Raw genomic sequence first — 15707 nt, forward strand, 5'->3', positions numbered from 1 at the left:
CCTTTAAAACTCCCTGGGAGATCTGAGACAGAGGCAGAGACCTCCTCTCTCCTAAGGACTGATTCCACCTTTGTCCCCCTTCACCAGTGAGCGGACTGGAAGGCAGGAACAGGACCTGGACCAGCCACTCTCAAAGACATGGGGCTGGAGCCAGACAGGCGGCAGTAGCAAGTCTATTCCTTCTCCCCAAAAACACCAGTGTAGAAGCAGATGGGTTTGCTTCATAATATGTTTAATACAAAATGGCAGCAGCCACTGTGCAGCTGTAACAAAAGTAGCCATAGGATATCCAGAGAAATGTCCACAGGCAGCCTTGACTGGAGCCAAGTCAGACAACTCGCCAGACAACTCAGGCCTGCTGCCCATTCAGCTGTGGGCTGTCACATGGCCAAGACTAGATGATGGCGGTGGCAGAGCAGTGCCAAAGGGATCAAAGGTGCTGCCACAGAGGCCAGCATCTGAACATTCACAAGCATGCTGGCCTCTGTCCCACAGAGGACTCTGGGTGGCACAGGTGTTCTGAGACGCCTATTCCGAGCTATACCGCATCATGGTGAGATTTCAGCCCTACAGCATGAAGCCCTACAGGCTAGAAGGCCTGCTGCAGAGGGGCACCTGATCACAAGCTGCTGGAGGCTGATGAAAATCGGCAGAAACAAAGGTTTTGGGGTTTTCTTCCCCCTGAAAGAGGCTACAAGGTTCAAATAAATGGAGAGGGGCAACGTTTCTGGTGTACTTGAGCAGAGAACTCTCTGCCAGAGGCTTGCCTAAGAAAAAGGGGTGGCCACCTGCCTGCCCCGAGGTGCCCATCTGGGAAGTAGGGGGAGTCAGGGTTGGAAGTCGGAGAGCAAGAGCATAGAGTCCCCAAAACCCATCCTAACCAGCTCCAGAAAAGCCACTGTGCTTCCTGCCAAGTCCATTTTAACCCACTGAATGCTCTTCCTGGGCTGGCTGGCTGGCTGGTGTGGCTCTGAGGCCCACAGTGGTTTGGTAGCCGTTATGGAGAACTCAACCTCATACAGAGGCCAGAGGACTAATTCAAGGGCAGCCGAGCAGCAGGGCCTGCCTCGGGCAAGGGAGTAGAGTTGTCCCACCTCTACTTCCAAAGGCCTCTAGGTGTTGGGAGGAGGGGTGAGAGGTCTTGGAGTTAGTGGAAGTCTGCGTTGAAGGCTCTGCCGATGACCAGCCGCCTTACCTCACTGGTCCCAGCCCCAATCTCATACAGCTTGGCATCTCGCAGAAAGCGGCCCATGGGAAAGTCGTTGATGTAGCCATTGCCACCTGCAGCCGGGGTTTAGGGAGAGAAGAAAGGACAACAGGAAAAATGATAGGCAGTTGGCAAAACAAGGGAAGCAACAGAAGGCCAAGAATATATAAACAGGCCAGAGGAGGTGAGACGGATTAAACAGAAGCAGCAAAAGATGGCTAGAAGGAGCGGTGTAGGGAACACCTAGTTGCGCGGTGGGTGGACAGGGGCTGGAAGGCCACCTGGAGTGTGGAGGATAGCAGGCAGGGAGAGGGGACGACCACTGGCAGACATGGAGAAGCGAGACAAGGAGATACTGCACAGCACTTACTGGTGCCAGGCCCAGAGAGGGAAAGTAATTTGCACAAGTCACAAAGCCCGTCAGTGGCAGAGCCAGGATTCAAACCTAGGCCATCTGGCTTGAGTCTGTGCTCTTAACTACTGTGCAGCATTGAAACAAGACTGTCCCACCTCTGAGGCATCTCTCTCTGCCCACTTCCCAGTGTCCACAGGACCAGGCGGAGCTTGGGGAGAGAGGATGAGAGGAGGGCATTGCTGAAAGTAGTGGAAACTTAATAGCCTCTGTAAGTTGTGTTCTCATTTACTTTTCCTTGTCTTCCTAGTAACTAGGAGCCTAATGGCGTCAGCTCAAGTGCGGCTAGCTGAAGCTCAGAGTGAGGAGTGAAGAGGAAACCTCCTTCCGGAGGCAGCCACAGACTCTGGGAGCGAGGCGCAGCCCTGGCGGTGGGGGTGGGGAGCCACTCACCAAAACACTGAATGCCGTCCAGGGCCACCTGTGTGGCACACTCTGCTGAGTAAAGAATCACAGCTGCGCAGTCCTGTGGGAAGACGGCCGTGGTCGGCAGGGCCCTGCAAAGGCCACGCAGACAGCAAGTCCCAGCAGCCGGCCCACTGCCCCTCCGGGACTGGCCCTTACCTTGCTAATGCAGTGGCCCTCATCACAGGCCTTGGCGACATTGTAGACGTACTGCCGACTTGCCATGAGGCGGGTGTACATGTCAGCCATTTTTCCCTGCATCAGCTGGCCACAAAGGGAGGTCACAAGTCAACATGCTAGAGCCACATGCCTCTCAGAAACTCTCCCTAGTTACCAAAAGTAGGTCAACAGTAGCAACCTGACAGCCAGGAATGGGGACATCAGGGCACAGAGAGATGGGACTTGCCTGGGATCACAGAGATAGAGGGTAACGGGTCTGGAGATAAGGCTGGAGGGTTGCCGCTGCACCCTGAAATGGCCCTCCACCCACCACCACCCTCATTAATGCCCTGCAGTGTCTTTAGACCAGAAAGTATGACTAAAAATGCCACTCCCTTTACCCCAGGCCTCCCCACAACCTGCACGCTTCCTCCTTTAATCTTATTGCCTTGTTCATTCATCTCAAATAGGAAATGAGGTGACATGTGATGAGCTTCCTGACAACTTTCAAAGCCAGGTAACATGCCGAGGAAGCTTGTCTGACAAGCATTCAATCACGTTTTGCTGGGGAATGATAGTAAATGACATGTGCACTGGGTACTCATTTGTTAAAGAAAACTTGAACACAATGAAAGCACACTTCAGCAAAGCATTCTAGTCACCTGGAAGTGGCCGATCTTCTGGCCAAAGGCTTCCCTCACGTGAAGATAGGGAATGGTGTGGTCAAGGACGGCCTGCATGATCCTGTGGAAAGGAGAAAGACCCGGGGGCAGTGCCTCACTGTTCCTCCACTGCCAGGTGGGGTGGCAAAATACCAGTGTGGGAAGCCCTGGGGGGACGCTCAGTGAGACAAGGAGCTGGAGTTCTAGGGAGGAGAAACGGAGCCTGAGGACATTTGTCACCCCGGCTTAGTCGCTTCACTGATTGTCCAGGACTTGTGCCCCTTCCCCTGAGATCAGACAGAATGGCAGGACCCCTGCATAGAGGGGCCTTAGAGCCCGGGCATCCTGTTTCACAACCCAAGTAACGAAGGAGTATTGCTCCTCAGGCCTTTTGTCTATTACCTAATGATCTTTCCCTTCAGTGTGAAATTATACATTTAGGAGGAGGTTTTCTTCCTCCAAGAGAGAAGGCACATCTGCCAGGAGGCAGCTCCCCTTGGCTCACAAGGGGATGGCTGCAGCTGCTGTTTGTGAGCGTACCACTTGCCAAGGAGTCCAAAAGCTCAGCTCATACTCACCCAAGGGGCCCACCAGCCAGTACCAGCCGCTCCAGGTCCAGCCCACTCATCAGCACGTAGACGCCCTTACCTTGATGGCCCAAGATGTTGTCAGCTGCCGGGAGAAATGCTGGTCAGAGGGAAGGGGGCTATCTATAGACTCTCTTTTATAAAAGCTACTAGGTTTGGTACCATGGCTCCCACACGAGGCACAAAAATATGTCACCTGACCTTCAACTAGGGTTCTGGTGAGAGAAAAGGATGGAGTTTACCATTTCCAACCAGAAGTGGAGCTTGCTAGACGGACCCCACCACCATCACCACCACACACACCCCCTCCATAAGACCAGACACAAAGGCCTGATCCTTAGATCCTCCCCTTTTCTTCCTTCACTGCCTTGGATGGGAAAGAAGAAAAGCTAATGTGGTCTAGAAGTCATCCAACCCCTTCCTAGTTCTTTTTACATCTGTGTGCATAATTACTCTTTCCTCCAGGTTGATTCTGCTCTGGTCCAGTATCACCCACCCCCTCCCCTCCAAGGGTGGTCCATGAAAGAATCCTCATCTAAGAGACGAGCCATTCAGCCCTAGGGACAAACTGCTGAGCGCCTCTCCACCCCGGAAGCCAGGACCCTGGAGGGCCTTGGAGTTTTTTCTCCTGACACAGAAGGATCTGTACTGGTTTTTTAGTATCAGTGAATACCTCACACACGCTGTCCAGGGAAACGTACAAACAAGGATGTCTGAAGGACATTAGTGGCCAAAGGCAGATCTTACCTTTCTACTCCAGAGACTGGAATCCAATCCACACGGCAGCCACAGTCAGGCACACAGGAAAAATAGCTGCCCAGCAGGCCCCCAGCCCCACACGTATGGGCCAGTGGGAAGGACAGCAGTGGCAGGCCTGCTGTCTAGCCGTTAAGTCACTGATAAGCTAACAGTGGGGAGCCTCTGTAACCCAAAGATGGGCTTTCTCAGCTTATGAAGGGGTCAGGACAAGTGCTCGCCCTTTCTCAAAGACTCACCAGGAACCTTGCAGTCTTCAAAGATTAGCTCACAGGTGTTAGAGCCCCTCATCCCCAGCTTGTCCAGCTTCTTGGAGGTGCTGAACCCAGGCATACTCTTTACAGAAACAGAAAGTGACCTTGATTACAGACCAGGCCCCAACGGGGCCTAGTACAGGGAAGACCCCTGAGAAATGCCCACCTTCGCATCAAGTTCTTCTACTCGCACGACAGGCCAGCATCCTACTCCCTGAGCCCCGACCCTGTGCACAACTGTCCCACTCCTGGAAGCTCCAGCCCTAACACCGCACCCTAACCCCAGCCTCTTCTGCTGCTAGCCTGCGTTCTCACGGGAGCAGTTCTCCCAAACACCCGATCTCTGGGGTCCTCCTGACCCTCCTTGGCTTTCCTTCCTCAAGGAAATCACTTCCAAGACACTCTCACCAGCCCATTCAATTCCTTTGCCCCCTTGTTCCTCTGCCATCTGTACCTAATTGAATCCCACCCGGAATCCATTCAACTACCTGTGTGCTTTGACCTGGACTAATTAGAGGCAGTGTGCAGTGGCAAGGGCCCAGCTGAGCGCACATGTTGCTCCCCTCACCTCCTGGCTGATGAGAGTGGCGCCGCACAATCTTGAGATTTCTGATCTTAGCTAGGCCCTTAGGGCTACTCACTTCTCATGTTCTCCAATTGTAGTCAGCTCCTCTCCCCGTCTCCCTAGGGAGGGTACTGCAAACCTCCAGGACGCTCTACCAACTCCCCCACCCCATGGTCCCCAGCCCTCCCACCTCAAGGTCCTCAGGCAGAGGTTCCTCACTCATCACCTGTAACCAGCCTTCTCTCTCAAACTCTCCATTGCGTTTTGCTCACTTGCTCCCACACATCACAAGTTCTCCCTCTCCTATTTTCCTTTCTCTTTACCAAAACATTTGCTCAGTTCTCGCTCATTCTTAAAAACAAACTCAAACTCCCAACTTTTTAGTCTAACTCCTGCTCTATCTCCCTCTTGATTTTATTGTCAAGGTTCAGAAGGTGCGGTCTTTATTCAGTCTCCACTCCCACCTTAGTCTCCCATCGCTGCTCTCAGCAGCCCCCCGCCCCCCCCCATGACATCCCATTATCAAGTCCAGTTGTCTCCTTTCAGTCCTCATCTGCTTGGCCCCCTTTGTGTGGCCGGCTCCACCGATCTCAGACTTGACCCATCCTCCCTGGACTCCACTTTTTGGCCCCTCTCCTTTAAGCCTGCTCTTGCCTCACCCCCACCCCAGGGAGCCTTAGCAGAGCACACAATGGTCGTGTTTGTGATCAGTTGAAGGGATCTGTCTTTGGCACCTCTGTCAGGAGACAAAAAGTTCCTGCCGTGCAATCCCCTCTACTCACCTTCTCCACGATGAAGGCCGTGATGCCGCGAGAAGCTGGCACAGCAGCCAGATCTGTCTTGGCATAGACAACAAGGACGTCAGCATCAGGGCCATTGGTGATCCAGAACTTGTTGCCATTCAGGACATAGTGATCTCCTGAGAACAGGAATTTGGCTACCTACTCCATCTGTGTTGGCTCATCTCAGCCAGTTGTCCACAGACCTGCTGCTAAGCAGAAAGCTGCCCAGCTGGGAAACAGTTCTGGAAACCCAGCAGAGGTGGCCACCCAGTGATTTCTTCCTTAGCCTGAGAAAGTCCGTCCCTCTGCCCATTTCAGCTTCCAAGTCAAGAGAGGACTCACCTTTCTTTTCTGCTTTTAGCTTCATGGAGACGACATCAGAGCCAGCGTTAGGCTCACTCATGGCCAGGGCTCCGATGTACTCACCGCTGATTAGCTGTAAGGAAAACCCCAAAGGGTCTGGTTATGACTTCAGAAGTACCTAAAGGAGCTCACAGATACTTCTTGCCTGTTCATATGACACCCCTTCAAATTTCCCTCCAGACCAGGGTATTGGTAAGGTGCTATAAGAGAAGCCCAGTATCTACAAGGCTGAAAATCTCTCTCCTTTTCCCATTCCCTTTGCAAGCAAAGCAAGTTCTAGTCTTCCGTGTTGTTTTGCCTTTTGTGGAGCTTGTGAAATATTTCTTTGCTTTTTAAATTGACCTTTGTGTTCAGTTGCTTTACCTCAAAAATGGAGGAAACCACTCTGACCTCACCTTATACAGAAACGTAATTAGATAGGTAAGAAAAACTAAGGAGAGTCTATTTCACCATTTCATTACAAGGTATCATTATTTAGCTAATTTGCCATTCTACCTGCATCAATAGGCTGCATAGAAATAAACCAGTAATACAGTTTTCAGTACGTTATATCTTTTTAAAAATTATTTTTATTAGTTTCAGGTGTACAAAACAACATAATGTTTAGACATTTACACACCTCACAAATAACCCCAACAAGTCTACCCATCTGACACTGTACGTAGTTATTACAATACCACTGACCATATTTCTAGTTGACCTTCAGTACATTCTAATTAGACCAAGTCAAAAATTTCATCTTAATACAGGTTAAGATAAAATAAACAAACAAAATACTTGGCACTGGATTTAATGGAGAGCCCTAAATATTTTTCTCAAGATGGAAATAGCTTTATTGTTTTTCTTTTCCTGATTTATTGATAAAATTAAAAAGACTTCATTGAATGTGAAAAGTAATAGGACAGCTGTCTTAGAGAGATGTCTGATAGTTAATAATCTTTAAATAGTGAAAAATATTATTTTTATATTATACTGATATGAAGCACACGCTCATTCCAGTGGGAGGTGATTTGCTTTTCCCTTGCACGATCTATAAAAATGCTTAATAAGAAAATGCCAAATACAAACAAGATTTCAAGATATTAAAATAGACTGTTTTGGAAAATAAACACTTTAGCAGGACTCAGCTACCTGAAAAAAGTGACATGATAAAAATGCTGTTTTATTACTAGTCATTCCCGTCGTCTTAAAGAACCCCCCATACCAGCTCTCTGATCAGCAGGCAATGTGGCCTTGAGCGAGGAATTTAACATCGCTATCTTCAGTATTCCTGTTTATCCTAAAAATGGGAACTCCGCTAGCAATCCAACAGGTTTTTGTTCAAATAACAAACATTTGTAAAGCCCCTAGCAACTGTCCCAGGAAAAGTAAGTGCAGAATGCCATTTTTCAAGGCTCCTTTCAGCTGGTGAACCTTCTCCATGGCTTTCCCTGTCTTCTCAGACAGATTTTCTTCATTTGTACTCGTACAGCACTTTTTGGACCTCTGATTTCAGTATGCCGTATTATGATTACTCATTTATAGCCCGTTCCTGATCATCTGTGAGTTCTTTGAGGGCAAGGATAGTGTGGTTAATTATTTTGTGTCTCTGGCATGAAGTAAAGGTCCTGGTGTCACTAAGTGATCAGCAAGTATTATTGCATTGAATTTTTAATGGTTGTCATCCAACTAGATTCAAAAGGACACTTATAATGTTAGTTTTCTGTTTCTTAAAGTGCTTTCTGAAAATTGTGTCCAGTGATGAACTCAGGAGGTCTGGCCCTATTTTTAAGTTTTTTGACTGAAGTATTTGAAAGCAAAGCCCTGACCCCTTCCTAAACTAACCATATCTGGTTTGGGCAGCATGCTACAGAAGACAAGTGTGACCTGCCCTCACCAGTGGCGAAGGGTGCCTCGCCATTGGTGGTTGCACTGTGAGATCAGGGTATCTCTCTCCATTCCCATTTCCTCACCTTGGGGAGGTACTTCTCCTTCTGGGCCTCATTTCCATTGCGCACAATTTGGTTGATGCAGAGATTGGAGTGGGCACCATAACTGAGTCCCACCGCTGCAGAAACTCGGGATATCTCCTCCATCACCAGCACGTGTTCCAGGTAGCCCAGGCCAGAGCCGCCATACTGGACTACGAGTGGAAGTTGTAATGGGGAGTGGAAAAGGCAGCCCAGATTAAACTAGGACATTGACAGGAACCTTACATTTATTGACAGCAGAGAAACACCCTTGTCGCCCCCATTCCAAGTTGCCCCAGCAAAGTCAACAGGTCGATGTCATGGGCTCTGTTTACGAATATGCAGAACTGGTTTTGTCTGCTGCCTCTGTCAGCGGAAGTGTGGTTCAGTCATTGCAACTCCTGCTTTATCCCAGAGAGACCTCTTAATGAAGACAAGAGAACCTGAGAATCCACTATTTGGAAGTGCAGAGGCAGATGAATAAATGAAGAAGAGGACCTGGAGTTTAACCAAGAAACACAAAGAGGGAGGATCAAAGCACTAAGAACAGATACAAAGCAAAGGACATGTGTGTGTAAAAGGCCTGAGGAAGGTGAGATTTTCATAGCATAAGTTTGGACCTCAAGAAGCAGGATTATCAAATCAACATGTTGTACGCCTTAAATGTACACATTGTTATATATCAATATACCTCAATGAAAAAAGTTAAAAAAAAAAAAGGCAAGATTAGTAACGGAGGACAGGAGAGCCACAGCCTGAGAGAAAAAATCCGGTGGGCAGTGCAACAGAGGGCAGAAGAAATGCTGGTAGGGAATTTCAGAACTCCTCATAAAAACTGCGTTTTCCTTGGTAGTAGATTTAAAATCAATGTGGCTGGGTCATCTGGTACCAACCCCCTGCCCTGCTATTTGGGTAAACCCTGGTGAGACCGTCGGCACATGTTCACTCTGACCGAGAAGTCAGGCTTATCCAAGGCTCTAGGGGAAGGCAGACCCGACTCCTGCAATTCCAGGAAGGAAAGCCCAAAGGTGAGTGACACTGGAAACAGCCGCCAGGACAACCATGTGGAAACCAGAACTCCTATCTGGCTTTCTTTTCGAGGTTCCCCCTTGAAAGGGTTTTCATCTGACTTCTAACTGCCTCTCTTTTCCATTAAATACCATCTGATTCAGAAGCATACTCTCTATAGGGGTTCATAAACCCCCAAGACACAGTGGAAGAAGGAGTCTTGTTTGGGAGTTCCCACTGGCCTTCCCCTACCATTTTTCCATTAAGGTGGCCTAAATTTTAAGTGGTTTCATTTTATCATTACTCATGATATAACGTTCTGTGATAAGCTCAAATCCCAGAACTGTCTCCGAAGTGGTGAGGGGAAGATGTAAGAAGTATATTGTACTTAGCTCTGTTCCAATGCCCAATGAATACAGGCCGAAGCAGGGTGTTCCATCCAGGCTTTGGCTGGTAAGGCCACTGGCTCATCTATTTACTGGCACTGCAAGCCAGGCTGGGCCTCTCCTTCAGAGGCCAACATCTAAACCAGAGCCCCCTAGCTCCCTGCCCTTTATCCCTGGAAATAGGTGGTAAGACCCACAGGGGATTTAGGGCAGGCCCAGGGAGAGCCTATTAAACACATCACCTGGCCACCTTATGTGGAGGCTCAGACAGGCACACCTCTCCTTCACACCACCATCTGCTCTCAAATGAGTTCCAGGGCCAAGCTATGGGCAGAGGACACAGGTAGTCTCCATAGGGACACACCTGTCCTGAGTAGTCCTGCCTGGATGCTACTGGCAGGGCAGAGCTTAGGGATTAGGGGAGATAGTAAGACTGAGGTACTAAGACAGCTACCAGAATCACCTGGGGGAGCGATTAAGCATGCTGAGTTCAAGAGTCTGAATGATCCTGACCCAAGTGAACCACACCGGCCTACTCTCTGCCTTATCAATGTCACTGCCTAAAGAAACAGAAGGCTGTACTCTGGGCTGACAGTCCATGGGTGCTTTCTCAGATCCAAGAGGGAGGAAGTGCTGGGTTTCTTTGAGCATAATCTTTCCCCTCCTGTCCTGCTTCTTTTGGGATCGGTGTTAAAGGGCCTTCAAGAAAAGTTCTCTTTAGGGCAAGAAACTATACTCACCAGGGGCTGTGATGCCTAGAACTCCCAGGTTCCCCAGCTGCTTCCAAAACTCCTGCCAACAGAATGGAGTGAGCACAGTGAGTTGTGAGAAGGCAGCCCATCACAGGTGCCTGGACATCTGGAACAAGGAAACCCAAACGCTTCACAGAAACGGGTTGCATACTTAGGGAGATTTCATTTACCAGAAGACTGTGAGCCCTTCCAGGCAGCTGTGCAACTCCCAGACCAGCGCCACCTAGCTCCTAGACTGCCCCCCTGCCCCTCCATTGTGGGCCTCAGAACTCACTCGAAGGTTCTTGAATTCATTGATGCGATCAATCTCCTGGGCTTGGGGGGCTAAGTGCTCCTGAAGGAACTTAGACATGGTCTGACGAAGCTAGAGGGAAAGAGGTGGACAGATTGAAATAGTACATTACTGACACTGAGGACAGCATCTCCACCACAGAGGACACATTCAGGGAAACAGTCCACAAGTAACTTCACCACAGAAGCATCCCACAGAAACTTAGAGGACCACTAGTTTATTCTTCCTTGGAGATGATTTTCACCCCTTTTTCTTGAGGTCCTCAGACTAGACAGCTTGAAGATTATTTTGTAAATACCAGTCGCCTACATAAAATCATTCCATGGCTTTCCACTGTACTTACTATTACTAGAAGGCCCTGCATGAGCTGACCTTTCCAGCCTTCCCCAGTACTTCCCCCTGCCCCCACTTAAGGTGCTCCAGCCCCAACCCCTTCTGTTCTAGGTGCATTACAGGTTCTTTTCTATACGTTGGCTAAAAGAGATTAGAAACTCCTTTTGACAGGAAAGTTTGAGGAGTAGGATGGAACCCTTTCTGTCCAGGGTGATTTTTAAGCTCTGTCTGCTGATTGTAAACCCAAGTGGTCTTTGGAGTTCCGGGAGGCGTAGGCACAGGAGAATCCTGTTTCCGGGGAAATCTGTCCAAGTGAACAGTCTCCTTTTCCTGGAAGGGCTCCAGTTCAGGTCCACTTGTAACAGCATTTTTCATGTATTTTGTTCAACTTCGTGCTCTAACTCAGTGAAGTCAAATTACACTGTGCATTTCAAAACCCCGGAGGTGTGTATTCGAAAAAGATTTCTTGGGGATGATGATTAACCAGGTTTGAGAACCACAGCCTTAGATAGCGTTCAGCTGTAAGGGGACTTCAGACAGATTGAGGGCCGTTTTGCCACATATAGGTGACTCCTATCTTCTACTCCTCATTTAACTCCGGCAGCCCGGCACACGCCACGGCTGGGTGGGCGCTAGGCAGAAGAGCTCCGAGGCGACCACGAAGCAGGAGGGTGGGATGGGCCGGGCCAGGAGGCGTTGGGGTCGGAAAGGGGGTCGAGCTCCCTACCTGCTTCTGCTCCTCGCTCAGCCCGTTGATCGCATCATCCACGGGCAACAGAGACTGGGCCCGCTGGGAAACGAGGCCTGCGAGCGGCGACAGCGATGCCCGAAGCCTCCAGCTTGCAACGCGCCGTCCCAGCAACCAAGCCGTAGTCGCCATCTCTGCGTTGCAACCGAGCCGGAGCCGCAGCTGCGAGGAGGGAGCTCTCTGGGCTCCACCAATCCCGGGCTTCGCTGCCCACAACCTTCTGCGAGGGGGTGGGTCTCCAGCAGCCTATCACCCCTCATCAGCCCGCGGAAGGCCGCGCTGCCCTTGGCCAAGACGCGAGCCAATCAGCGCTGACCTCTGCCTCCTGACTCCGTGTGGGGCGGCTGTGCGTGCCCCGGCTTGGAACCTGCTGGCCCAAACGCTAGGTTAGGTCTTGAAGTAGAATAACCAGAAAAGTGCCTTGTTCTTTGAATGGAGGATATGGTATCTTCCCTGCGTTGAAATAGCAGTCCCTAAATGCAGAAATCTATCTCTGTGAGAAATCACGTGTTAAAACAGCAAACGGAAAACTTCCCAAATGCTTGGGAATAAATTGTTAAGGCAAATCTGGGATAACTCAGACTGGGAAAGTAGGCTCGCTCTAGTGAGCATACTGATTATAACGCAATAAAATTTGCTTTATTATGTAAAAGGGTTTGTTGATTTTTGATTCCTTTTATGCAAAAGGGGCTGCTGTCTTCCAAGTTATTTAATGACAATAATAGCAGGACTTTTTTTTTAACGGGGGTGGTGTGGGTTGGGGTGGGAGACGGGAAAGGAAGAGTGGTGTGTGATGGAATTCAGCTGATGGAATTCAGCCTCCATACCCCTCCCCCCGCCCCCTCCACTATTTTTCTCCTTCTCTGTGGTGGGCCAATGCCCTTGAACAGTTCATCTCAGGTAGTTCAGTGCCCTAAACCCAACGGCTAAGCCTAAGCGTCGCAGTCTCACTACGTAACTGGGAGTTTGGACAAGTTTCTTGGGTCTTTTCTGTCTCTATTTCATCATCTACAAAATGAAAACAATACCACCCACTTGCAAGGCTGTTAGGAATAAAGGAGATTTTTTTTTTTCCGTTCTTTTTTTTCCTAAGAATTTCTGTTTTTTGTTTGTTTTTAAGATTTTATTGGGGAAGGGAAACAGGACTTTACTGGGGAAGAGTGTACTTCCAGGACTTTTTCCAAGTCAAGTTGTTATCCTTTCAATCTTAGTTGTGGAGGGCACAGCTCAGCTCCAGGTCCAGTTGCCAGTTGTTAGTTGCAGGGGGCACAGCCCACCATCCCTTGCTGGAGTCCAGGAGTCCAACCGGCAACCTTGTGGTTAAGAGCCCACTGGCCCATGTGGGAATTGGACCGGCAGCCTTCGGAGTTAGGAGCATGGAGCTCCAACCGCCTGAGCCATGGGGCTGGCCCCAAGGAGATTGCATATTTAATGACAACACTTTTTGTTCCTTCTTATAGCACCCATTAGTGCAAGGTCTTAAACACAGCAAAGATAAAAGTCAGGCTCTGTAAGCTTGCCAAGATATAATGCTTTCTTCTTCACTTCACTGCCTCTTATATCACCATCTACTGTAGATGAAGAGGATTCCCCCTGTAAACACCAAATAGAGGTTCTCCATCTAGATTCCAAACAGGGTCTTGCCCCTTACCTCACCCTGTTTTCAAGAGCCATAGCTCAAAGGGGTAGAATGTCTCTCTCCACGACTCCATGCCACCACCTTTGAGAGTGCAACACAGTTGAGAACTGTGGGAGTTCACAGCTAGTCAACCCAAGATGTGCTTCTGTGGTATGCAGATTGTTTTGAGCTAAAGGCAATTTTAACTTCAGGCTCAAGGGAAACTTCTGCCCCTCCTTTTAACTACCTAGAAGAACTTGAATTGGGAGCCTTGCGCAAAATAAAAGATTATGAGCGATAATCTTTTTGACCCACATATATGACAGAGAAAACATTTACTTATTAAATATCTGCTCTTATCATCCGGCAAGGACCCTTTGAAGCCCCCAAGGTGCATTACCTCATCCCTAGCTCAGGTTAACTTATATACCTCAACCCCCCTTTTTATCTCAGTACCTCTTACATGTGGGGGACTCTGAGTCACGTATGCAGAGTTTCCATACACGTGTGTATTAAATTTGGTTATTTCCTTTTGCTAATCTGTCATGCTGTCTAACTGATGATTAGACCAGCCAGAACCTTGAAGGTAGAGGAAACTTGGTTTCTCCCCCACAGAGCCAAGAGCCTGAACTTCAAGGAAGTAGTTAATAGTGTCCTCAACTGCTTAAAGGCCAAAATGAAACTGAAAGTCCAGGGGATTTACCCATAGGCAGTCATTGGTGACTTGTGCGAAGACTGTTTTGGCAGAGTAATGAGGCAAGAAGCCAGATTATCCATAGGTTAAAGAAAACAATAACAATAGAAATTAGAAAATATTTTAAACAATATGATAAAGAAAATATAGCAAAACTTGTGGGATGCAGCTATTTGGCCCTTAGAGGGAAATTTATAGTTGTCAATGCATATACTGTGTTAAAGAACAAAATTCAACAGAGTAGATTTGAAGATCTAATTGGCTTTACTAAGCAATTCATATATCGGGCAGCATCTCATCTAGCAACTAGAAGGGAGCTCTGATGAGTTGTACAAAATGGAAGGTTTTTATAGGCAGACAGAGTGTGGGACTAAGAAGTTAAAAGAGTCGATTATTTCAGGCAAGTATACCCACCCTCTAGGGGAAGGCAGGAGGTCTTATCAGGTAGTTTACCTCACTAGTGCTGACCAGCAAATCCGAGGGTGATTGGTTTAAAAATTCCACTCCTGGAAGTCTGAAATTGCAGTGGGGTTAGTTATTAAGTTTTGGTTTGGTGTAATGGTTTAGCAAAAGTGACTCCATTTTGGCCTGATTTTATTTTTTTTCACAACTGGAAAAGAGAAATTGAAATGAAATGATCAACTCTTCTATTCTAAGAAAATAGAGGGCCAGCCTGGTGGCTCAGGCAGTTGGAACACCGTGCTCATAACGCTGAAGGCTGCCGGTTTGATTCCCACATGGGCCAGTAAGCTGCGCCCTCTACAGCTAAGATTGTGAACAATGGCTCTCCCTGGGGCTGGGCTGCTGGTGCTGGCAAAAGCGACCCTGAGACTGAAAAACAACTGCTTGAACTGGAGTGGGAGGGAGGTGGAAAAAGGGGGGGAAAATGAAAAGGAGAATAGCTTTCAGACCTATAGACATGGAAAAAGTAATAAAAGGATATTTTGAGCAATTTATGCCATTATGCATATTTGACAAATGCATTTATACGAAGTTCAAGAAAAGAACACTCACAGATCGTGATTTTGTCAGAATAGTGCCCCTCTCTGGAGGGGGGAGCAGTAATTTATTAATCTGTATACTTAAGGTTAGTATACTTTGGTAAGCCTCAATACACTTTCTTAAAGATTGTAGTAAAATATACATAACAAAACTTGCCATTTTAACTATATTTAAGTGTACATCAGTGGCATTAAGTACATTTACAATGTTGTGCATCCATTACCACTATCCATTTCTAGAACTTTTCATCATGCCAAACAGAAACTCTACGTATTAAACAATAACTTTTGGTACCCTCCTCCACCCAGCCCCAGTAACCTCTATTCTACCTTCTGTCTCTATGAATTTGCCTACTCTAGATACCTCATATAATTGGTTTTTGTTGTGTTTTTTTTAATTTTTATTGGGGAACAGTGTGTTTCTCCAGGGCCCATCAGCTCCAAGTCATTGTCCCTCAATCTAGTTGTGGAGGGCGTAGCCCACTGGCCCATGCAGGAATCAAACCGGCAACCCCGCTGCTCAGAGCTCGCACTCTAACCAACTGAGCCATCCAGCTGCCCCATATAATTGTTTTTGTCTTTAAACCAGATTGGAAGATGAAGAGGACAATGAGTGAAAACACTTCTTGGGAAATTTGACTGTGACTAGGAAACAGGTAGTAAAGGAGATGAGAATGGGTGATTCGTTTCACTTGCTTTTTTTTAAGATGGCTGTGATTTGAGCCTCATCAAAATTGAGAGATCCCAGTGACAGGGAAGTTGAATGTCTGAGGT

The 15707-nt window shown here is 48.1% G+C and overlaps 1 protein-coding gene across 1 annotated transcript; it reads right to left on the reverse strand.

Moving 5' to 3' along the window:
* Positions 1-215: 215 nt before the first annotated feature.
* Positions 216-11832, reverse strand: IVD (isovaleryl-CoA dehydrogenase). The gene is made up of 12 exons (XM_033108451.1): positions 11600-11832; positions 10522-10611; positions 10236-10287; positions 8105-8274; positions 6132-6225; positions 5790-5926; positions 4428-4524; positions 3424-3517; positions 2846-2927; positions 2184-2288; positions 2013-2085; positions 216-1281 (listed from the first exon to the last, which is right to left on the reverse strand). The coding sequence occupies exons 1-12, from the start codon at positions 11750-11752 to the stop codon at positions 1148-1150; spliced, it is 1281 nt and encodes a 426-aa protein (XP_032964342.1). The 5' UTR covers positions 11753-11832; the 3' UTR covers positions 216-1147.
* Between the last annotated feature and the right edge of the window lie 3875 nt (positions 11833-15707).

This window comes from Rhinolophus ferrumequinum, chromosome 6, assembly GCF_004115265.2.
Source record: "Rhinolophus ferrumequinum isolate MPI-CBG mRhiFer1 chromosome 6, mRhiFer1_v1.p, whole genome shotgun sequence".
NCBI lineage: Eukaryota > Metazoa > Chordata > Mammalia > Chiroptera > Rhinolophidae > Rhinolophus > Rhinolophus ferrumequinum.